This window comes from Amblyraja radiata, chromosome 18, assembly GCF_010909765.2.
Source record: "Amblyraja radiata isolate CabotCenter1 chromosome 18, sAmbRad1.1.pri, whole genome shotgun sequence".
NCBI classification, from domain to species: domain Eukaryota; kingdom Metazoa; phylum Chordata; class Chondrichthyes; order Rajiformes; family Rajidae; genus Amblyraja; species Amblyraja radiata.
This window is the reverse complement of record NC_045973.1, coordinates 22,260,886-22,286,618: the sequence shown is the minus strand read 5'-3', so window position 1 is coordinate 22,286,618 and position 25,733 is coordinate 22,260,886. Positions and strand designations below refer to the sequence as shown.

General features: G+C 42.2%; 1 protein-coding gene and 1 long non-coding RNA gene across 2 annotated transcripts in view; one reads left to right on the top strand and one right to left on the bottom strand.

Moving 5' to 3' along the window:
* The window catches only part of LOC116983183 (helicase ARIP4-like), a 91,730-nt gene that overhangs the window by 50,890 nt on the left and 15,107 nt on the right, over positions 1-25,733 (bottom strand). The window contains exon 2 of the mRNA XM_033036809.1: positions 12,478-12,649. Coding sequence (XP_032892700.1) covers positions 12,478-12,595 — 118 coding nt within the window. The 5' untranslated portion in view covers positions 12,596-12,649. The remainder of the gene's footprint in view (positions 1-12,477; positions 12,650-25,733) is intronic.
* Positions 16,365-24,779, top strand: LOC116983184. Its single transcript, XR_004414637.1, has 3 exons — positions 16,365-16,398; positions 17,649-17,652; positions 24,770-24,779. It is a non-coding gene; the product is annotated as an uncharacterized LOC116983184 (long non-coding RNA).

Genomic DNA, 25,733 nt, shown 5'->3' with positions numbered 1-25,733 from the left:
ATACTGGAATTATTGGCAAAACAAATGTTCAATTGGAGCAAGCTAATCACTAGCAGAAATCATTTCCCATTTCCCAAATTTATCTTGGTCAGGCTTATCAAAACTAAAAGTAGGCTAAAGCCTCCTCACTTCTGCCACAGGAACACTAATTTCAGAAAGTAAAGAGACTTCAAAGTCAATTTTATTTATCACAAACACCCGAAGGCACAGTGAAATGAATTTGCCAGCAGCGATACACTTAAAAATAACACACATTACACAATGAGATTTAACACAAACATCCACCACAGCATTCTTCACTGTGGTGAGAGGCAACAAAGTTCAGCCAGTCCTCCTCCTTGTTCACCAGTGGTCAGGGCCATAACACCTCTGTAGTCGCCGCTACAGATGGCCGGATGTACAGGCTCTCTTGTCGGGCTGGTTAAAACTGCGACGTCGGGATGGTCGAACATACTCAGCGGCTTGGAGGTCCCGAATCGGCACTTTCTTACTGGAGACCGCGGCTTCAGGATGTTACAGACTGCAGGCCGGCGGTCAGAGCTCTTCTCCGGCGATCCCCGGCAAGGGACCCCAGGCTCCGGGGAGTAAGTCCACGCAGTACCCGCGGCTAGAAACTCAGCGGACCACAGCCCCATGATGTCAAAGTCACCAGGCCAGAGATCAGAGCACTCCTCTCTGGTGACCCCCGACAGTGGTTAGCCTGCTCCGCGATGGAGAAGTCCACGCTGCACCTGCTGCTGATGCTCCGGGCCCAACTCCGGGAAAGGCTGCACCAATCCAAGCTGTTAGGCTGCGAGGGAGGTGACATGGAAAAAGTCGCCTCTCCGTGGAGAAGGCGACCAAAAACGTTTTCCCCTTTCCACCTCCCCACCACCCCCCACATAAGACATACCAAGAGACATATAAACAAACACTTGGACAGACTAAAAAAAACAAAAAAATTAGAAATATTTCACTCCAAAATAAATAAAAGAGTTCAAAGCACTACCCGAAAAGAGCGACCCTTTCTGGATCAGTCACACATTTTCCAGTCAAATAAAAAAAATTACAGATGCTGGAAATCCCAAAAAAGGAAAAATATGCTGGAAAAAAAATGTAGGTCAGGTGTCATCCGTGGAGTAAGAAATTAATGTTTCAGGTTGAAGATCATTCACCAGAACATTTACTTCCCAAACTACCTATTTTGCTAAAATTAGCTTTGCAGACCATTAGCATCTAGTTTAACACAGATACAGGTATTGATATAATTTTAGATGCTCATTTAAGGTGTTCTTGTAGTCTGCAGATATTGGATACTTTCATCAACCAGATCATATGGGGTTTTGGATTTGAAAGGTTCAAACAGGAAAGGTCATCTTTCATCTCACCCACAAAAACACTAATTTCCAACAGTATTTTTTTTTACTAAAAGAACTGCAGGGAGTAAATATCCCAGTCATGAATGGCATATATTATTTTATACTCTAGCTTACTGTTATTATTCATATCTAAACTAGAACCAAATACACTAAGGTTTGGCACAACAATGCTTGCAGATATTATTTGTCACCCGGTGAGCCAATGAGCACTCCTCCTCCACATTCTTACACAAAGACCTTATTACAAGTCATACTGTATCAATGTAAGCCCACTGACAAAAAATAAATGGTTTGGAACCCTTCCTTTTATACCCCTGCATAGATTTAAGTCTTACCTATATTTGCACTTTAGCCAGCTTTGATAAAAATGGAATTTTTGCATTTCTAGATTTTTCATGACCCCAAAATGCTCCAAAATATTTTACAATCAATGAAATGTTCTGAAGTGTAATCACTGATGTAACAGGAAACATGCTGATCAATTTTCTTTCGTCATTTCCCTTAAACAGCAACGTGACAATGATTAAATATCGTCTATGTGATATTAGACAGATCACAATAGTTCCTTACGACAATTGAGCCATTTTGGCCTATGGGGTCCATCCTATCTCAGAGCAATCCCACTCCTATGCCAGCACCCAGAGCAATCCTATTAGCTCACTGGGCAACTTCCTCTTCATAGTCCCTTGGGATCTTTGCCATTTAACATACTACTCAGTTGAGAGCTTCAATGGAAAATGAGCAACTGTACCACAGTGCACTACTGTACCACTGTACCAGAATGTCAGTCAAGGTTATGTTGTTTTGGACCCCATTTCTACGTTGGAGAAGATGTCCCACAGAGCAATGCCAATCAAATGAAAACCAAAAGATTGAAAATAAACGAATACTCAAAATATTAATCTAACTCAATTTATAGTGTGCGCAAAGCATGTTTTGTTTTTAGGTCAGTTAATCCCATTAAACTAAGATCACTAACCATTCTACTACCTTTAGCTTCATAGAAACATAGAAAATTGGTGCAGGAGTAGGCCATTCGGCCCTTCGAGCCTGCACCGCCATTCAATATGATCATGGCTGATCATCCAACTCAGTATCCTGTACCTGCCTTCTCTCCATACCCCCTGATCCCTTTAGCCACAAGGGCCACATCTAACTCCCTCTTAAATATAGCCAATGAACTGGCCTCAACTACCTTCTGTGGCAGAGAGTTCCAGAGATTCATCACTCTCCCGGAGGTTTTTGTCAGTCTCCCTACCTGCAACCTCCGGCAACTACCTGCAACCTCTGGGAACCGCAAGGAAACCTTGGGTGGGGCGCAAAGTCTCCAGAGGTTTCCGTTCAGGTTTCCTAAGTGGGACAGGGGTAAGGAAGCAATAATGTGTCTTAATCATTCGTATTAATTATATAATATTTTAAAGGTTGGAAGTGCAGTGAAGATAGTAAAATACTACTGGCAGACAAAAACTGATAAACTGGGTAGATGTGTGGCAGATTAAATATAATGCAAATATTGTGTTCATGTTAGTTAACAACAGCTTCAAACAGTCTTCTGCCCCTGATCCATTTTTGCATTCATGATGCCACTGTCTTTTAATCTGGATTTAATTTTGACTGTCAAGTGATTTAAAAATGAGTCAGAATTAATAATGTAATTAAAATTAATTGCAAGTTAATCACGATTTCAATTATACTTTTAAACTACAGAACATCCATAATTGCCTTTAATATTACATGGTTCAGGGAAAAATAGGCCATGTAAAATGAGATGTCGGTGTATTCATTTTTTGTTTGCCGCCTGATCGGCTGGTGAGCAGCTCTTCATCCACCGGGAGAAGGGCAGTTGCAATGAGGTCTCCCTGTTGGCAGCAGAAAGACTATTCTACAATCTCTGCAACTGGATGTGTCTTCTTTATTGAAGACAATCACGTAAGGCAACTCTGAGGCATTCTGTCATGTTGTTTCCCCAGATGTGGAAGATGAGGTAGAAACATCAATATTCCCAAGCAAATTATTTTGAGTTTAAACAAACTAAATTTTCCCTTGCAGATTCACTGACATTTAAAAATGTTCTTGACCTCACCTTCATGCAGCATGAATTCAGGATGGTATGTCGTCTCGGGTGCCACAATTAAGGAAGTTACAGAATGGTTGCAAGGCATTCTAAAATGGACGGTAAAGGTCAGAGCTCGTAGGTCACATTGTAAAAAGAGAACACAATTTTGTGTCTCTATTTCTCACTGATTGTTTGGTGCAACATGAATTTAGGAGCTAGATAACATATTAAAATCAGAACAACCAACATTGAATTATCTGGAAATGTTCTGGTATAGGAAGGCGAAGGTAGCTCAGATGAACATCAGGCTGATGACAAGGTGCATTGGATTTCTGGATCATTGGGATTATTTCTGGGGAAGCTGAGACTTACACCATTCAGATGAGTTGTGCCTGAACAGAATAGGTCCAACATCCTTGTATGTTTGCTAATGCTGCTGGGGAGCATAATTCATCTGACAGAGGAATGGGACACAGAATTGGTGGACAGCAGGGAGTGAGGGACAATTAAATATAGATGGAACACTCAACCATAATAGGCAGAGCATCATTTGACTTGATAAAATATATGGGAGGAATGCAAACTTGGAATGCGTATATTTTGACACAAGGAGTCTGATAAAAAAGGCGGATAAAATAAGGGTATTGATTGGCGAGATGGGATTATGGTATTGTTAATATCATGGATACAAGGTTAAAAGATACTCAGGATTGGGAACTCAATGTTCCAGGGTATATAATCTTCAAGTGTTCCAATATGAAGGAAGGAGTTCATTCCTGTGTAAGGAGCGAGGATATCCTGGTAGTTTGGTCACATGGTTCAAGCTTAGAAAATAAAAAGGGATCACTTCGCTGGGACTGCACCGCAGGCCTCCAAACAATCAGTGAGAAATAGAGGAGCAAATACAAAGTCAAATCAGTGACATAAAAGTGAGCCCTGGTGTGGAACACCTCATCCTGGGTGCAGATGCGGCATAGACGGATGAATTGGGAGTAGGGGATGGAGTCCTTACAGGAAGCAGGGTGGGAAGAAGTGTAGTCCAGATAGCCATGGGAGTCAGTGGGTTTATAGTAGATGTCGGTCAGTAGTTTATCACCTGCGATGGAGATAGTGAGGTCCTGAAATGGTAGGGAAATGTCGGAAATGGTCCAGGTGTATATGAGTGCCGGCTGGAAGTTAGTGGTGAAATGGATGAAGTCAGTGAGTTGTGTGTGGGTGCAGGAGGTAGCACCAATGCGGTCGTCGATGTAGCAGAGGTAGAGTTCGGGGATAGGGCCATGGTACGCCTCGAACAAGGATTGTTCGACGTACCCTACAAAGAGGCATGCATAGCTTGGGCCCATGCGCGAGCCCATAGCTACACCTTGTATTTGGAGGAAATGGGAGTCAAACGAAAAGCTGTTAAGCGTAAGGACAAGCTCCGCTAGACGGAGGAGAGTATCAGTAGACGGGGATTAGTTTGTTCTGCGCAGGGGGGGGATAGGGTGGAGTCGACGTATGTGGAAATAAGTTTGGTAGGACACGAACAGGCAGAAACAATGGATCTGCCAGGACAGTCAGGTTTGTGGATTGTGGGGAGAAGGTAAAATCAGGCCGTGCGGGGCTGGGGAACGATGAGGTTAGGGGCTTGGGAGGGCAGGGAGCTGTAGATGATGGTCAGTGATGGTGCTAGAGACAGTGATAGTGCTCGTCTGTGGGGTCATGATCCAAGGATAAGTAGGAGGTGTCTGAGAGTTGGCGTGTGACCTCAGCCTTGTAGAGATCAGCGCGCCAGACTACCACGGCACCTCCCTTGTCGGCAGGTTTGATCATCCAGTCTGGGTTGTTGCAGGGTGAGTGGAGGGTTGTACATTCAGGGGGGGAGAGAGGTTAGAGGGAGAAAGGGGAGTGGAGAAGTTGAGGCGGTTGATTTCCCGCCAGCAGTTTAAAATAAAAAGGTCTAAAGCCGGTAGGTGGCTATGAGGGGGAGTCCAAGAGGAGCGGGTCCGTTGGAGACGGGAGAAGGGATCATCACTGGGGGGCGAGGACTCCTTCCCATGGAAAAACACTTTGATGCGGAGGCGACGGAAGAAGAGCTCCACGTCGTGGCGGACGCTGAACTCATTGAGGTGGGGATGGAGGGGAACAAGGTTGAGGCCTCTGCTGAGGACAGACTGAGCGTCATTTAATATGCTCTCTGAAGAGTGAGCCGTCAAGTCCATGCGTCTTGCAGGTGCCAGCTGCTTTAATTTGCCCCAGTGCAAGTAATTGAGCTGATCATTAGCCAGAATCAGGGGCTAAATTACGATTGAAGTGCTCGCTGAAATCTGGTCACATATATCAATGCAGAGAAATCTCAGCCACTCAAACCCAACAGCTGCAATTAATTCAAGCAAACAGGCAACAGTAAGATCTGAACAAAAAGCTTTACATAACAATTCCACTCGAGCAGGGCTCTACCAAAGGGAATTCATACATACGACATGCACATGAATAATCACACAGCAGAAGTTTTTTAATTTTATCTTACAAATTCCACTTTATGCCCAGGCAGGAACAAGCTTCTGACTGGATGTAAATGATTCAATGAGAATCATCGTAAGAAATAAAGATTTGTCCTAGTATCATTTTAAATATTTATCCCTCAAACAACCCTGTTATCCTACTGATATCAATCACACTGGTGTTCATGAAGGCTTGCTGTGCTCAATTTGTCCCACAGATTTCCTGCATTGCAACTTAAATTCATTTCAAAAGTATTTCTATGGCAAAGCACTTGGATCATTCTTCGGCAACAAAAAGGTGCAACAAATGCACGCAAGACATCAAAGGCAGAAATATACACTATAAAGTAAATATTTTTTAAGAACTAATTCAAGAGGTTTAAAGACTCCCTAATGTTCACTGGCAAATATATTAGACCTGGTCCAAATTTCTCATTTATTGTTCACTACAAGCTGGAAACATTAACTGAACATTAATTGACCACCTTTCTACCTTTGGAGAACCACCTAATAATCCCCAACACTTAAATCTGTAACTGTGTATTTCCACAATCTATCTTCATATCTATCTTCCTATCTATCTTCCTATCTATCTTCCTATCTATCTTCCTATCTATCTTCCTATCTTCCTATCTATCTTCCTATCTATCTTCCTATCTATCTATCTTCCTATCTATCTTCCTATCTATCTATCTTCCTATCTATCTATCTTCCTATCTATCTATCTTCCTTCCTATCTATCTATCTATCTATCTTCCTTCCTTCCTATCTATCTATCTATCTATCTATCTTCCTATCTATCTATCTATCTTCCTATCTATCTATCTATCTTCCTATCTATCTATCTATCTTCCTATCTATCTATCTATCTATCTTCCTATCTATCTATCTATCTATCTTCCTATCTTCCTATCTTCCTATCTTTCTATCTATCTTCCTATCTTTCTATCTATCTATCTATCTATCTATCTATCTATCTATCTATCTATCTATCTATCTATCTACCTACCTATCTACCTACCTACCTATCTATCTATCTATCTTCATATCTACCTATGTATCTATCTTCATAACGACCTCTCTATCTATCTTCATATCTACCTATCTTCATATCTACCTATCTATCTATCTTCATATCTACCTATCTATCTATCTTCAAAGCTGCCTACCTATCAATAGACAATAGACAATAGGTGCAGGAGTACGCCATTCGGCCCTTCGAGCCAGCACCACCATTCAATGTGATCATGGCTGATCATCCCCAATCAGTACCCCGTTCCTTTCTTCTCCCCATAGCCCGACGCCGCAATTTTTAACAGCCCTATCTAGCTCTCTCGTGAAAGCATCCAGAGAACCCGCCTCCACCGAATTCCACAGACTCACCACTCTCTGTGAGAAAAAATGTTTCCTCGTCTCCGTTCTAAATGGCTTACTCCTTATTCTTAAACTGTGGCCCCTGGTTCTGGACTCCAACATCGGGAACATGTTTCCTGCCTCTAACGTGTCCAAACCCTTAACAATCTTATATGTTTCAATGAGATCCCTCTCATCCTTCTAAACTCCAGAGTGTACAAGCCCAGTTGCTCCATTCTCTCAGCATATGACAGTCCAGCCATCCCGGGAATTAACCTTGTAAACCTACGCTGCACTCCCTCAATAGCAAGAATGTCCTTCCTCAAATTAGGGGACCAAAACTGTACACAATACTCCAGGTGTGGTCTCACTAGGGCTCTGTACAACTGCAGAAGGACCTCTTTGCTCCTATATTCGATTCCTCTTGTTATAAAGGCCAACATGCCATTCGCTTTCTTCACTGCCTGTGTACCTGCATGCTTACTTTCATAGACTGATGTACAAGGTTCCCCAGATGCCGTTGTACTTCCCCTTTTTCCTACTTGATGCCATTTAGATAGAAATCTGCCTTCCTGTTTTTGCTACCAAAGTGGATAACCTCACATTAAACTTCATCTGCCATGCATCTGCCCACTCCCCCAACCTGTCCAAGTCACCCTGCACTCTCATGGCATCCTCCTCACAATTCACACTGCCACCCAGCTTTGTGTCATTTGCAAATTTGCTAATATCTATCTTCACATCTTCATATCTACCTATCTATCTATCTTCATATCTACCCATCTATCTATCTTCATATCTACCCATCTACCTATCTTCACATCTATCTACCTATCTTCACATCTATCTATCTATCTTCACATCTATCTATCTATCTATCTATCTATCTATCTATCTATCTATCTATCTATCTATCTATCTATCTATCTATTTATCTACCTATCTTCATATCTATCTATCTATCTATCTATCTTCATATCTACCTATCTATCTTCATATTTATCTATCTTCATATCTTTCTATCTTCATATTTATCTATCTATCTATCTTCATATCTATCCTCATATCTTTGTATCTTCATACCTTCGCATCTATCTTCATATCTACCTACCTACCTACCTATCTACCTACCTACCTACCTATCTATCTACCTATCTATCTACCTATCTATCTATGTAGTAGATGTCCTTGGCCTCAAATTTGCAGGCCTCCAGCAAGACCTTCCTCACGAACAGGTCCCGTGAGAAGGGAGTCCCCTCGCTGAGGTCCTTCACGCTGAATCGCAGGGTATTACGGATACCCTGTCCTCCCGCTTCAGTTGCTGCTGCCATTGTGACTGGATGAGGTGTTAGATTGGTTACCCAACCAGCATGGATCCACCTCTAAGCCAGCAACTGACAGACTTCTTGACACCGACGTGACCACCAACTTCGATCCGCCCGAGATCCGCGATCCACGACCCTCATCCTGGGAGAACCACCAGAATTGTTCTGATCAGAACAGACAGTCTCTCTTACTCAAGTAGCAACAGATACTACACTTGATCTTAGTTAAAAACCTCAGTTCGCACTAACCAACTTGATCTCCCGGTCTCTCCCCCGCCAGTGAAGAATGCTGTGGTGGATGTTTGTGTTAAATTCTATTGTGTATTGTGTGTTCTTTTTAAGTGTGTCGCTGCTGCCAAATTCATTTCACTGCACCTTCGAGTGCATATGACGAATAAAATTGACTTTGACTTTTACTCAGTCTGATTCACAACATAAACTCCCAGCGCCCACACAAATTTGCCCTCCCTAGCGGAGACTTTCAAAATGGGAATTACAGCAGAAGCACTGGCATCTCGCTAGCAGGTGCAGTTTCTGTTGACCTATTAAACACTCCGATTGCTTGAACATCACATAGTTGTGGCTGTACATTTTGCAATAGCTGGAGATGATTGGAAAGCTATTTTTTCTCCTGTAGACAGAGGCTTTTTACTTCAGAGTACTTATTTTTGGTTTTAAAATCAGCATTATAATTTAAATTTTTTTAAAGAAAAATGGCAATGACAGAAAATTAAGACCTATCAGCTGCCTGAGTTTCCAATGTTTCATAAACTAAGATAAATTGGCAGAACTACAGCTAAGCCCTCTGCCCTAGGAACAAATATCTTTTCTACCCATGCATAATGATAGTTCATTTCACACAATTCGTTATTTTTTCTTACATAACTGTTATGCGATTATCTAAACTCCACTCAAAGCCAGTGCACCGAAAGAAAAATGCCAGAGGCTGAGGTGATGTGTTCCTTATACTGTGCTGGATCAACCTTTCTTGTGACCCAAAACATATTTTAGCTAAGTAGTTTACATATTTGAGGAGTCCTCAAAATACCAAACAAATTATACAGATGCTCCCCTTGTGATATTTCAACTTTACGATGGTGCAAACGCCGGGCAACGGCAGCAAGCCGCAGCTCACTTCTGGGCACGTGATCAAATTGTATTAAATGCGTTTTTGACATGATATTTGCGATTTACGATGGGTTTATCGGAAGGCAACCCCATCGTAGATCGAGGAGCAGCTGTGTCTGTGAGAGTTAGATGTTGGAAAACTTGGCAACACAATTAAGGGCAATGGTCGTCCAATTAAAGCAAGCCTAATTTGAAAATAACAATGTTTATTTTACTTTTGGATAAAAACTAAATTCATACATGGGATGGGCTTTTTAAAGAACAATCGGGTCTTCTTTATTGATGATTCCTTTTACTTTATTCACTCATAAAATCTCCAGTTGTCCATATTAATTTTCATTTCTATTAGTCAGCACTTATGGAAGGGGCTTGAAATAAAAATAATAAATTAAAGTGAAAATAATTTGAAGATGCATTTATCATAGGTTAAAATCATTCATAGCGAACCCAAAATTAAGGACAGTTTAGTCGGGATCTGTGCTAAACTAACATCACCAGGCGTTGCAAGGCACTTCACTTTCTTAAAATCTCACACCACCATCACCCTCCCTTTGATCCTTTTCCAAATCGTCTTCCTCATCTCTCCTTGTGCGTTGATGAATACTGAATATCTCTCCCCTCATAGAAATAGAATATCTTCCTCTTTACACCGGGTATTCACTTCCACATTGCCTTTCTCTCACTATTTCCACCGATTTTTCAATCTGCTTCGAGGGGTAGGTTAGGAATCAGTATTCATTGTAAGGCTAGACACGCCTACTGTTATCGGGACTAATCTCCTCCCACCGTACTTCCTGAACGTCATTCTGCTCTCTCAGTTTCTCCATGTCTTACATCCACACTGACAATACTAACTTTCACATGAATGCTTCCGATATGCTCTCCTCTTTTCTCCACAGAACTAAATGTTTGTCTGTTTACATGCTTTACTCTCTCCCAGCAAGAATAAAGGATCTCCCCTATACTCACTCACCTTCCAACCAACACACCATTATTTCAAACACTTTTCGCATTATGCCTTCACTAGACATTTCTTATTCTACCCTCCATTCAGAATTTTAATATGACCATTCCTCTTGTACATCCTTGTTTACTCCATGGCTTTTTCTTTTCCTCTGCATCAGTAGGAGATGCGACGCCTGCTCATTTACCTTCGTATCCTCTCACAATCCAGGACTCTAACCACTTTCCAAGTAAAGTGGCAATTTATTTGTGCTTCTTTAAATTTAGGAGGTTATTCCCCACTCACACTTCAGAGTTGGATAAATGAGATCATTGTACTTGTACCTCACCATACTTGTGCATATGACAATAAACTCAACTTGACTTGAAATGCAAGGAGCATTTTCTTTTGTACTGGGCAAAGCTTATCTTTTAGCTCAACCACGATAGATAACAAAAGATGTGGTTTAAACTTGGATATCGCAAACTCAATTTGGATGAGATATCTAAATGCAATTTATAATTCAAAGCACACTGGTCATCACGCATTGCTTAACCAACATCTAAAATTGATTAACTGATTATCAAATTGTTATAAATGGTGCTTGTTGCCTGGACATATTATGCACATTATTAGGTGAGCACATTTGAAAATTGTCATACTGGTGCCATACTGTGATAAATCTTTTTATCAGTGTATTTGGAATTTAAGATTAGATTAAGGAGGCAAGGAAATCAGCCTGAGCTGTAAATCAATCTAGGGTACCACATTCATTAAACATTTATAATTAGCATGTTTATACAACTCCTGTCAGTGGTTAATATCAAGTTGTTAATAGCTTTCCGATTGATGATCACCATTGAAACTTTATATCCTGCTATTAGTATTCCAACTGGTACTGAAGCAAATTAACCTCTTGAAGATCCAAAGACAAATTGCAAAAGGTAAACACTGACTTCTTCAGAGGCTATCTCGTTTTTCCTGTGAATAGCCTTGGTAGAAGATTTAACATTCTATGTTCAAAAATGCTCTTAAATGCTCAATGTTTGGCTATCAACTGCAATGTAATGTAAATTGAGTAACTTCATTGTGTTTAAAGTATAAATCAACCACGCAAATTTCTGTATCGCACATCATAATCCTTCCTTGACTATAATACTAAGCTCACCAAAGAGTATAGTAAGCTCACCACATAGTAAAGAGTAATGGGGGTTTCCATAGTGTTCGGAACTTCCAATATAAAAAGGTGGTTTAATCAAAATGAAAACGAAATGTTTATATTCTGCTTTTAGCAGTAAAACCAATTAGTAATTTACATATCAGTTTTCTCATGACTAAATCGCAATGAGTACATTGTCTCCATTATGAAATTACACCTCAAAATAGATATGAAAATAGGTGGAGAAAAGACCGATGGGCCGAATGGCTATTCCTATGGCATAGGAAAATTTGAAAAGATGAAAAATACGCAAGCTATTACAAAAGGAAACTATTCATGTATTGTTTTATATGTATTATTAAAAAATGATTTATTGTTGTGGATACATTTGGTGGATAACAGTGTCTCATCTTAACACTTCATCTCAAAAGAAACATGATTAATTGTCCAGTATCCCTGGAGTACTGCACTGAACCATCAGCTTAATGTCAAACTCTTAGCATGGTGTTCAGACCCACAATGTCATCAGTTATCTCTTCCAACAGCCAATCTGATGTTCCACATTAAATGAAGCAATACCAAAGTACTTTGCAATGTTATAAAATGTCACCATTTCATGACAGTCATTACTGTTTTATGCCTATCCAGAAACAAAGGGCCAGAGCTGCTCACCGTTTTCTTCCAGGTCACCTTCATCATCGCCATCATTATCCTCCATCTCCTCCTCTTCCTCTTCCACATCCTCAGACTCCACATCTGGATCACTCCCTGAGATAGACTCGTCCTCCATGGCCCAGAACAGCAGACACTGTGCATTACAAATTCATTATCCCCCTCTGTGGACCTGTGAGAACAGAAATTAATTGCATTATTGAGGTTGCATTTAGCAATAACACCAAATGTCAACATCATGTGAAGATTACAAGATGTTTCAAAATAAAAACTTAATGTATGCAAAACCTATGCTATAAATTTTGCTGTAACTGCTTACTGTGCTAGAAGAAAAAAATCACTTACTTTCTGCAGGTTAATATTAATTTAAAGGCAATTACAAAGGCATTGCAGGGCTCGAAATTAGCAGTTGCCCGGGTGCCATTGACCACCCAAAGTGCCACCGGGCAACCTAAACGGCGACTCATTTTTCCCGGCTTGGCACGCAGATACCGATTTATATCGAAGATAGACACAAATAAACTGGAGTAACTCCGCGGGTCAGGCAGCATCTCTGGAGAAATGGAACGTTACGTTTCGTGTCAAAGATACCAGGTGCGGGGTGACGAAAGGGTCAGAGTGAATGACGAGCCCTGCACAGTGGCAGTAGCGGCCGCGACAGCGGCTCCATCACCTCCTTCTCCCGCACCCTGCCCGCCCTGATAATGCTTGCAAATCCGCTAACGAGGGAGGGAGGGGGAGGCCTCGGCGTGCGGGAGGGTTTGTTTTGAAAGCGCTGTTAGCGGATTTGCAAGCAGCGACCCTTATCAGGGCGGGCGGGGTGCGGGAGGTATCATGGGGGCATACCAATGAAGTCCTTTGCTCACCAGTCATGCAATATCTGTTCTTGCATTAAAATTATTCCCGATATCTTTTAATGTGAGAAATTTCGAGACTCGAAACTTATTTGGACTTGATCCAGAACGTTGATTGAAAAAAAAGATATTCATTGTGATTTATGGCCATGCTTAAGAACACAAAATTAGAAAACAATACAAAGTAACCTTGAGGAAAGCTTTAACAGTAAAGCATACAAAGAAACCCTTATATTGCTATGGCAAAGCACTGCAAAGGATCCAGAGATAAGTTTCTAAATACACATAGCGAATACCGTTGCATGCTTATGGTTTACAGCTAACAAGAAAAACAACTGTAATTGCATAAAAGATTGGAATAGAAATTCAAACAAGATAGTTACATTGAGCCAGAATGGTAGATGGCACAGATTCTGGACAATTTGGATTATGTGCCTTGTATTTGGGCTCAAGCTATCATTGAATGATAGAAGGAATAGGTGCAGGAGTAGGCCATTCGATCCTTCCAGCTACCAGCACCGTCATTCAATATGATCATGGTTGATCATCCAAAATCAGTACCCTGTAGCTGCTTTCTCCCCATATCCCTTGATTCCATTAATCCGAAGAGCTAAATCTAATTCTCTCTTGAATATATCCAGTGAATTGGCCTCCACTGCCTTCTGTGGCAGAGAATTCCACATTCACAACTCGCTGGGTGATAACGTTTATCCCCATCTCAGTCCTAAATGGACTACCCCTTATTATAATCAACATTGCTTGAAGATTGGAGCAATTTATTTGCAGTGATTAAAAAATAGGTTACAAATACAATAATAAATGAAAGACCTTTAGAACAAGAAAAAAATAAACCGCTTCACAAAAAAATGTGCATCCATGGGGTCACACATAACTCCATTGCGATAAATACCACCTTTTCCAAGACAGGCCTTAGACCAGTCAAAGGAGTTTAGAGTGCGAGGTGCAGCATTTTGGTTTGTCACGAGGGCACGACTTACACTGGTAAGTGGTAGAGCCTGGAGGGTGTTGCAGAACAGAGAGATCTGTAAGAACAGGTGAGTGGATCACTGTGGCGAGTCAGTGGACAGTGTATTGAAGTTTGTGATTGATACTCTTGCCTTCACCAGGAAGGGTATTGAGTACAAAAGTTGACACATCATGATGCAGCTGTGCACGTGTTTGGTGAGACCACACTTGAAGCACTGTGCAGTTCTGGTCACCCAACTGTGGAAGGATGTCATTGGGTTAGAAAAGGTGCCGATGAGATTCACCCACCAGGATGTTACCTGGCCTTAAGTTATACAGAGAAGTTGGATGTTGGGACTTTTACCTTGGAGTGTAGGAGGCTGAGGGGATTACCTGATGAAAATGTACAAGATCCTGAAGGGCATGGACAAAGTGAATGCTCAAAAATCTCCAGACCCCTAAGAGGTTTTAGGAATAAAATCTGAAAGAAGTATTGATCTTTAAAAAAGCAAAGATTCACCAGGAGTAAACCTGGACAAATCTTATATAATGGGCTAAATATTCCCTTGGGTTTACAAGTTTGAATAGATAATTCATCTAATTAGCAGAATCCCGACCTCAAAGGTCATCTGTCCACTCCCTCCACAGATGTTGCCTGACACATGGAGTTCCTCCAGCAATTTGCTTTTAGCTAGACTAATTAGTCTGTTTAAAATGATGAATTTAACTGAATTAAGAAGAGTTTGCAGTGAAAATAATCTAAGAATTGGAAACGTTTAGTTTTCACTAGACCAAATGTGACCAGTTGGTGGGGTGGGGGCGTGGCTTCACACGGGAGAGCTGGGCCCCGAACGCGGCGTCGGCACTCATACTCGGGCCAATCACCCCATCACCCATTCTTCCAACGTAACTCGTTTGCCCAACGCAATCTTCCACCACTCACCCATAGCCCCCAACTGCGCAGGCGTGGCTCATTTCCTCTCATCCCCCAACACTCCCTCCCCCTCCTCTTCACCTTCCTTCTTCTCTCTCCTCACCTCCTCCTCTCTTCCACCTCCCCCCATACCCTCAGTCACTCCCTCCCACCCCCCATAACCCCTCTCTACCCCACTGACCCGTTGGACCCCGTTTCCCCAATGTAATATTCCACCACACCCATTTCCTCAACGCAACCTGTTTTTACTACTCATCCCCTTCCCCCAACGCAATCAATCCTTCCCACTCGTGGGGAGGGAGGTGGGGGTGGGGGCAGCCGGTTCTTTCTGGAGCAAATGAATGAGCTCAACCTTTGGGTCGGCGTCGGCGCTCCCTTGAGCCAATCAATCCTTCCCACGAGGGGGTCGGGAAGCAGCTGTCGATTCCCGGAGCCAATGAATGGACTCGACTTTTAGACTCCCGTCCAAACCCCCCCCCCATCCCTCCAAACACCCCCCCATCCCCTCCAAACCCCCCCTCCCCTCCACACCCCCCCCCAACCCACCACACCCCCCCTCCCATCCACACACACCCCCCCTCCCCTCCACACACACCCCTCCCCCACCCCCCTCATCATCCCCCCCACCCCCACCCACTCCCCCCAGAACACTACCGCCGTTGCGTTGGGGGAACAGGTGAGTCGTGGAATATTGCATTGGGGAATGGGTTGTGTCGGGGGACCAGGCCTCCCATGTGACTGGGACCCAACGGGTCCCACTTAAGGCCCTGTCCCACTTTCCCGAGTCACTCACGAACTCTCCCGAGTTTTCCCCTTGATTCGAACTTGGAGAATTACGGTAATAGCCATTCGTAGGTACTCGAGGCTATTTTTTTTTTACTCGTGGACATTTCTCAACATGTTGAAAAAACGTCCCGACTTACCTGATGCCCCGAGTTCCTACGGTTGCCATTAAGAGCCGCTACAAAACATCTACGGACTCCTACGAGCTCGCTACCGACATTACCCGACATTACCCGAGTTCGAATCAAGGGAAAACTCGGGAGAGTTTGTGAGTAACTCGGGAAAGTGGGACAGGGCCTGTAGTCTAGTATGATAATTATCAGCATTTTTCATGAATCATTCTTGGGAGAAATTATCACAATTTGATAGAATTTTACATTGAGTGTAAAAATGCCATATTTATCCCTGTACAATTGCTTTCAAGAGAAATGCAACAACTAGCAACTTTTCACAAATGACACCAAAAATATACTAGAACCTGTGGGAAAAAATGCTCAATCACAAGGAATAAAAGAGAGATTAAAGAGTAAATTCTGACTAAAATCCCTGGAATGGTCTCAGTGAATTGGAAGATTTGGCCCACACCCATGGAACTGCAGAGAATTCCAAAATCCCGAGAGTGGTCTCAGTAGATTGGACCAAAAGCAACACTGCCAACTTGACATCAGACATAAATATCACAATTATGAAGGACATGGTTTCATTCGGCACAGCCAGCATGATAACATGAAAAGAAAAACATGTTGACAAATCCAATTATTTGTTTTGATAGGCAAGAAGAACCAAGGAGATCCAAAGAATGTTGCAGAACTGGATTGTCAAAGAACATTTGATAAAGCACCACGCAACATATATTAATGTGAAATAATAGTTCAGGGTTGGGGAAAAATTACTAGGAATAATATGTTGGGATAAACTTCATTTTCAGTGTGTAGCTAATGGGTGTCAAGCTAGGCCCTCAGCTATTTACAATTTATATAACAAAGAAAAAAGGACAGTGCAATATATTCAAGTTTGTTGATAATGCAGAATAGTTTGGAAAGTGAAATATGAGGGGAATGCAAATAATCTGCAAAGAGGTAGGTGTGACTGGGAAAGATAAAGCTACTGAAGGATTTTTAATGAAGGAAAAAAATTAGGTTATTCATTTTGGTGAGAACAAAAGTTTTTTATTAAATGATAAATAATGGGTACAATTTAAGTATAGTGGAAAGAGTAGCATAGGTACACAATACAAAAATATAGCAAGCAAATATAAATTAAAATGTTATGTCAGACTTTATTTTGATGGGGTTGGAATATAAAAGTAAAGAGATATTTCTGTACAATGAAAGCCTTTGGAAAGATCATACCCAAGTGCAGATTTGGTTTCCTCAATCAGGGAAGGATATACTACAGGTAGACACAAAATGCTGGTGTAACTCAGCGGGTCAGGCAGCATTTCTGGAGAGAAGGAATGGGTGACTTTTCGGGTCTCAGTCTGAAGAAGGGTCTCAACCCGAAATGTCACCCATTCCTTCTCTCCCGAGATGCTGCCTGAGCTACTCCAGCTTTTTAATTTCTATCTTATTTGGAGAGATGTTGGACTCTAGAATTCTCCACCTCAAAGCTGAAGATGCTTCGACTGAGAAAAGTAAGGTCTTTAATAAATTCAGTATTAGGGGTGGCATAGTTGCTGTCTTACAGCGCCCTTGGTTCTTGGTTTCTTGGTCCTCCAAAATATTCCAAATGGAATTTAAACTGGAGGTGGTGAAGGGAGGGCTTAAGCCAGAAAGGGTTATTGGGAAGATCCCAATTACGGGTGCTGTCTGTATCGAGTTTCCATGCTGTATCTCTAAACTAAACTAAATTCAGGGATTGTGTGGACTGGACTGGAACACTGAGCCAAATCTTATTGATGGATAAAATTGGCTTAATTGTCCAACAAATCTTAAAATATGTTACGCCAAGAGTTTTCAGGTCGATGATTGAATATCAAAGGAACATCAAGATCTCTCCTTATGACTATGACATGGTGAAAAACTGTTTAACTGTTCTCAATTAAACCCCTTCATGCTTCATAATTTGAGGAATACTATGGCTTTGCACTGCTTTTTCATTCAATATTTAAGCTAGCAATTTTGTGAATAGATCAGCTCATCTCAATACAAAACACCTTTCTGTAAACAGTTTTAATTAAATGTACAAGAGAACAGTTGGTGAATTTACCGTCATCGTAGTGCACCGGCATTTTATGAGAGTGGTTGGATCCCGGGATCGAGGAGTCAGCGCCCACGGTAGCTAGTGCCTCTCCGCTCACCGCTGGAAGAACTTACATCTCTACTCCTCGGGTCGGGCGCTGCTTCCTCGAACCCGCTGCTCGGCGTCGGCCGACTAGGATTCCAGAGCATCGCCGTTGCCTCACATCAGTTCCTGATCCCCCGCCGCCTGTCCGGATAATGTGACCGACGTTGGTTGAGCTAAAGCTGGGATCCAACCACTCTCACAAAACGCCGGTGTACGACGAGGATGTTAAGAACACTCAGTTCACTCAGCGCAAACTTTAGGTAATGTTCCTTATGCCCGAGGAAATCCCTGCTCCCACCCATACCAACCACGGCGCAAAAGTCTAATGTGTGGGAAGTCTGAAGGAGGGTCTTCTATCCAGAGGTCCGCGGACAGGAGGGGAGGCCCAGGCCCGCAGCCAGCGAGGATGGGGGGGCATCGGCCCCAGCTCAACTCTGCTTGTCTCGCCAGCGGGAAGGGCGGGGTTGAGCTGGAGTTGGTGCTTCTTTTCTGCACCGCCTGCAGGCCTGGGCTGCCGCTCCGGCGGAACAGGCAGAGCCGAGCTGGAGCCGCACCTCCCCCCCTCCTCCCCACTCGGAAGGGGACGGGGGACGGCCCAGCAGCAGCTACAGGTCTGCATCCGTGCAGCGACACGGCCGCCTAAAGTGTTTATCCCGAGCGACCCATGACCTGTGCATGCGCAGTCGGAATACCGAACTGGCTTATTGAAATGAATGTCAACTAAGTAGGCCTCTCAAAGGCCAATTACAACCTGGTCTGAGATAGCAAAATTTGAGGAAAATAATTTTTGCTTTACTACGCTTTACTAAACTAATCTCCTTGAAATAAGGTTAGCCATTAAACAACTCACCCAATATAATTTTCTCCACAGGTTTGGAACAAAGACAGGGTCAAGAGCAGGTTCTTTTAATTGATTTTTATCCGTTACTCCTCAATCAATGAATTGAAAATGAGGGGATCAAATGGAAAATAAAGAGTTATAATAGTTCTAAGTTTTGAAAAAAGGTGAAACCTGACACAATTTAACAGCACTGAAAAGGGTGGAAACCACTGTTGAAAATACACAAGAGGTGAAACATGTCACAATTTTAATAATACTCTAAGTGGTCACAATAAAAAGGTATTGAAAGGTGTGGATCCTGTCACTATTTAAGTGCTCTATGAGGTCGAACCAGTCATTAGTTAAATGTACTGAAAGGAGTGGAATCATTCACTCTTAACTATTATAAGAGATGGAATCTGTCGCTATTTCAAGGTAATGTCAGGGCAGAACCTGTCATTACATAAATGTAATGAACAAAGTGGAACCATCATTATAAAACCTGTCATTGAGCTTTTATTACAAGAGGATTTGTGTATAGTAGTAAAGATTCCTTGTTGTAAGTACACAAGACCGCGATGAGACTGTGCCTGGAGCATTGTATGCCACTTTGGTTTCCTCATTAAAATATAAGGCACACTTTTCATGGAGAGAGTGCCACAGAGACTCACTAGACTGGTTCCAGGATAGCGAGTTTATCATACAAGGAGCGTAGACCTGTATTTTCTAGTTTGGAAGGAGAGATCTTATAGGGTATAACAGACGGAATCCATTTCCCTGGCTAAGGACTCCAGAACCAGGTGCCGCAGCCTAACAATAAGGAAGAAAGCCGTTGAGGAGATGAGAACTTTCTTCAAGTAGATGGTGCAGAAGGCTCCATTAATGAGTTCATTCAACAAAGTGAGTGATAGATTTCTGGATCTTAAAAAAACCCCATATATAGTTTCAGTGCAGGAAAGTGATGCTGAGGTAGAAGTTCAGCAATGACCTTGATGAATGGCGAAGTAGCCTACACCTGCTCCTGGTTCTCATTATTTAAATCCGGATCTGAATCTGGGGTGGAATTTGATACATAGATACTGTAAGGGTGGAAACTGTCACTACTAATAGGCATTAACAAGATATTAAAAAAAGGGTGAAACATCACTATTTAAAGGACCCATCATTTAGATTACTGGCAAAAATTGGGGTGATGACGGGGGAAAATGTTCTTAAACAGCAAGGGTTAAAGATTTGATTGCCTGCAAGAATACTGGAATTAGTTTCAGTTGTAACTTACAAGATAAAAATTGGAAGATTAAGTGAAACTTTTTGGATTTTAATTTTTGTATTAGTCTAGCAATTATTCTAATTATTAATAGGTCTGATAAAATGGGTTACATTTATTTTATTAAAACCAATGATTTGTATCAACTTTGGTCTCTATATACAGTAAACCCTTGTTTTACCATACCTGTTTATAACGAATTTTGGTCCTGCCGACGCCATCCCAGCTCGCACCGCCTACCCGCCCCCAGCTCTCAACGTGCACCAGCGAGTCCTTCTTCACTCAGTGCAGTTGATGCAGCTGTTGCTGCGGCTCACATTAGGTCCTGGGGAAGAGCGCTTTCTTCATGCCGCTGCAAATGACAGGATGCGCTTGGTCACTGTGGGGCACCCTCCCCCCTCTCACCAGCTGCCGCTTCTCTTCTGCCGGCCAATAGTTTTGGCTACTCGGCCTCCACCTCCACCAGAATAGCCGACATACTCTACCTTGGAAGCGGGGAGGAGATAAAGCAATGGCCAACAGGAAGAAGTGGTAGCTGGCGAGAGGAGAGGGAGCGAGGCCCCATAGTGAAGAAAACGCAGCCGGCCAAGAGCGACAAATTTGAGCTGCCAGCAGCTGGTGAAGAAAGCCTCACTGGTGCAGACCTAGTTTTAACGTTAAATGACGCAAAGTGCTGGAGTAACAGCAGACTGAATCTGTCCATGTTCTGTTATCATCTATCCATGTTCTCCAGCAATGCTGCTTGATCCGCTGAGTTACTCCAGCACTTTGTGTCCTTTAGTGTATTAACCATCATCTGCCGTTCTTTGTTTCATCTCTATACAATAACACCTTACTTAGTTATAGTGGACAATCAGCAATAACGGACACCGTCTCCCACCCCATGGTCCGTTATAACGAGGGTTCACTGTATACAATTTATCTGAAATAATGATTATGGGTTGATGTGATTATGCTTTGGTACAGAATCTATATGTTCCGCAATGAAGCTGCTCTGTGATATGAAGTCCAATAACCCTGATGAAACAGAAATATATACGCCATTTGTTCGACATGTTGATGTAGGTTTGGCCTCAAATTCTGCTCCTTTTACCATTCATGTTCATGTTTTATTCAAACATGCAGAGAACTGATGCAAGCCTACTTTGCAAAAGCTTTTGGTATGCTAGCCTTTATAAATCAGAGCATTGAGTATAGAAGCTGGGATGTAATGTTAAAATTGTACAAGGCATTGGTGAGATCAAATCTGGAGTATGGTGTACAATTTTGGTCGCCCAATTATAGGAAGGATGTCAACAAAATAGAGAGAGTACAGAGGAGATTTACTAGAATGTTGCCTGGGTTTCAACAACTAAGTTACAGAGATAGGTTGAATAAGTTAGGTCTTTATTCTCTGGAGCGCAGAAGGTTAAGGGGGGACTTGATAGAGGTCTTTAAAATGATGAGAGGGATAGACAGAGTTGATGTGATCAAGCTTTTCCCTTTGAGAATAGGGAAGATTCAAACAAGAGGACATGACTTCAGAATTAAGGGACAGAAGTTTAGGGGTAACATGAGGGGGAACTTCTTTACTCAGAGAGTGGTAGCGGTGTGGAATGAGCTTCCAGTGGAAGTGGTGGCGGCAGGTTCGTTGGTATCATTTAAAAATAAATTGGATAGGCATATGGATGAGAAGGGAATGGAGGGTTATGGTATGAGTGCAGGCAGGTGGGACTAAGGGAAAAAAGTTGTTCGGCACGGACTTGTAGGGCCGAGATGGCCTGTTTCCGTGCTGTAATTGTTATATGGTTATATGGTTAAAAGGGCAGGAAGCAGGTTAAGCATCTCGTTAGTAATGACATTTTGTCAGGTCTCCAATACGGAAGCTGTTGACTGCTTGGTTGCATACTGGAGGTGGTCCATAAACTTTCTGCTGGGTAACATTGTCTCTAAAACAAATCTTTTCACACCGAATACTTCAGCAAAATCTTCAATTTTCTTTCATACAATTATAATTTTCCAGTTCCAAGGACACATTTTACTCCATTTTTTTTAAACACCACCATCAAATTACTGCGAGTGCATCACTGGGCAGTTGTTTAAATAGATGTTAAAAGATTAGATGCAGCATTCTGAAAAGAAAATGTAAATCCTGTATTATTGGTATTAATGGATTTATGGTTAATGTAAAATTCAATTAAAAAAATAAAAAAAAATTTCCAAGTAGAGGTTACGTTATTTTTTAATTTTGTTTTCATCAGTTAAAACCAAAATGCATACCCCAAGGATAAACATAATATAGAAAAACAATTGAAGGCCTTTGAGAAACAGTGGGAGAGCAGAACTAAATGAATAGTCTTTACCTGCAGTTTAATTTGCTCATGTCCAAGCAATTCTGAACATCTGGAAATGTGGTACATACAACTATTCCACAACAACAACCAGGCCAGACACAAAATTAATTAAATAAATAGAACCATGAGCCACAATCATCAGACAGTGCTAATAGCCTCAATAGACCAAATGCCAACAACTTCCAATCATGAGAAATAACCACTCCAATATAAACTAGGTACAGTTCACCACTGTGATTCACTCTGCTGGCATAATACTTGACCTTTACCAGAAAGCTTCAACAAAGCACACCCAAACATTACAGCATGCAGGGGTGGTCATGCATAATCAACAGCTCACTCAGCAAGGCCTAGTCAAATTTCCCTACCAAGAGCTTTATAGCACACTAGACTAAGTGGGACCCGTTGGGTCCCATGTTCACACGGAGGGCTGGTCCCCCAACGCAATAATCCACCTCTCCACCAATTCCAATATTGGTGGCCAGTGGGGAGGGGGGGAGCTTTCTGGAGCGCTAGTATGGGTGTTGTAGACTGAAGGGACTGGTTTCCAGAGGGCTAGTATGGACATTGTGGGCCAAATGGATTCTTGGGGTGGCAGCTCAGTCACTCAAGCCTGATGTGCTGGCAGCTCACTCACGGCTGGTGGGCTGGCAGTTGACTCACGGCTATTCCTTGAAATTCCATTTCAAGCAGGGTGCAAGGCCACCAAATTCAAATGCAGTTTCCTACAATTTCAAGCAGGGTGCAAGGCCATCAAATTCAAGTGCAGTTTCTTACCACTTCTAGCAGGGTGCAAGGCCACCAAATTCAAGTGCAGTTTTATACCACTTCAAGCAGGGTGCAAGGCCACCAAATTCAGGTGCAGTTTCCTACCACTTCAAGCAGGGTACAAGGCCACCGAATTCAAGTGCAGTTTTGTACCACTTCAAGCAGGGTGCAAGGCCACCAAATTCAAATGCAGTTTCGTACCACTTCAAGCAGGGTGCAAGGCCCCCAAATGCAAGTGCAGTTTCATACCACCAGACAGGGTGCAAGGCCAGCAAATTCACGTGCAGTTTCATACCATTTACTGCAAGGTGCAAGGCCACCAAATTCAAATGCCGTTTCATACCATTTCAAGCAGGGTGAAACCACCATAAAAACCACTTCAACACCATACTCACAGTTCAGTAGACATTCAGTGTGTTCAGTTGATTCACAGCTCAGACAGAGTCGTGACCTCTCCCTCCCCCATCTTGCAGAGATTGAGCCAGACCCACACTTCCGGGTTTTATAATCCCTCCCCCCTCCCACCAGAAGGGGCGTGGCCTTCATAACGTGATTGACAGGAGAGATTCTCAACATTTTTTAAACACTAATAACACTAAGAATCCTCTGCACCTGATGACGGGAGACTGCCTAAGATGGCCAAAAATCACAACTGTAAGTGGTAGCGTTTTATCTAAAATCAATATGCAGTGCAAACAGGAAGTTGTCAAGTTTAGACTTTTAATCATGCTTTATTTCAAAGCAACCACCACCAACAACCATTTGCTGTGCTTTATTTCAAACCAACCACCACCAACAACCATTTGCTGTATTTTATTTCAAACCAACCAACACCAACAACCATTTGCTGTGCTTTATTTCAAACCAACCACCAACAACAACCATTTGCTGTGCTTTTTCAAACCAACCACATTTTCATTTTCAACCCACATTAAGGACACTCAAGGTCGGTAACCACACTCACAGTTTAGTAGACATGTGTTCAGTTCAGCTCAGACTGAGAGATGTGACCCTCTCGCTCCCCCATCTTGCAGAGACTGACTGAGGCACTCAACACTTCCGGGTTTTATAGTTCCTCCGGAAGGGGTGTGGCCTTCAGGAGAGAGAATCGCAACATTTTTTAAACACTAATAACACTTTTATTTTTTATCGATGGGAAAATTCCTCGTCCTGCACAGTGGAGGGAGACTCTGAGTAAGATGGCCAAAAATCACAGCCGTAAGTGGCGTTTTTTCTAAATTCAATATACAGAACAGGAAGTGGTCAAGATCAGACTTTTAGTAATATAGATTACGTAACCTTTTATACAAGCGGCAATTTTTTTCATCTTAATTCTGCACTGGTCACTTTCATTTAGTTCCATTGTGGTTAATGGACATAACTTATCATAGAAACATAGAAAAATAGGTGCAGGGTTAGGCCATTTGGCCCTTCGAGCCACCACTGCCATTCAATATCATCATGGCTGATCTAAAATCAGTACCCCGTTCCTGCTTTTTCCCCATATCCCTTGAGTCCTTTAGACCTAAGAGCTAAATCTAACTCTCTCTTGAAAACATCCAGTGAATTGGCCTCCATTGCCTTCTGTGACAGAGAATTCCACAGATTCACAACTCTCTGGGTGAATACGTTTTTCCTCATCTTAGTACTAAATGGCCTATTCCTTAGTCTTAAACTGTGACCCCTGGTTCTGGACTCCCTCAACATCAGGAACATTTTTTCCTGCATCTAGCCTGTTGAATCCTTTAAGAATTTTATATGTTTCTATAAAATCCCATCTCTTCGTTCTAAATTCAAGTGAATACAAGCCCAGTCGACCCATTCTTTCATCATATGTCAGTCCCGCCACCCCGGGAATTAACCTGGGGAACCTACCATGAATCAATAGCAAGTATGTCCTTCCTCAAATTAGGAGACCAAAATTGCACTCAATACTCAATACTGTACAACTGCAGTAGGACCTCCTTGCTCTAAACTCAAATCCTCTCGCATGACATTAGCTTTCTCCACTGCCTGCAGTATCTGCATGCTTATTTTCAGTGACTGATGTACAAGCACATCCAGGTCTTGTTGCACCTCCCTTTTTCCTAATCTGACACCATTCAGATAATAATCTGCCTACCTGTTTTTGCCACCAAAGTGGATAGCCTCACATTTATCCATACACAGAAACTCATAGATACCTGATAACTTTAAAGAAGATTCATGTAAGTCTGTTCCAAAATCTTTATTTGGTTTACTTAGA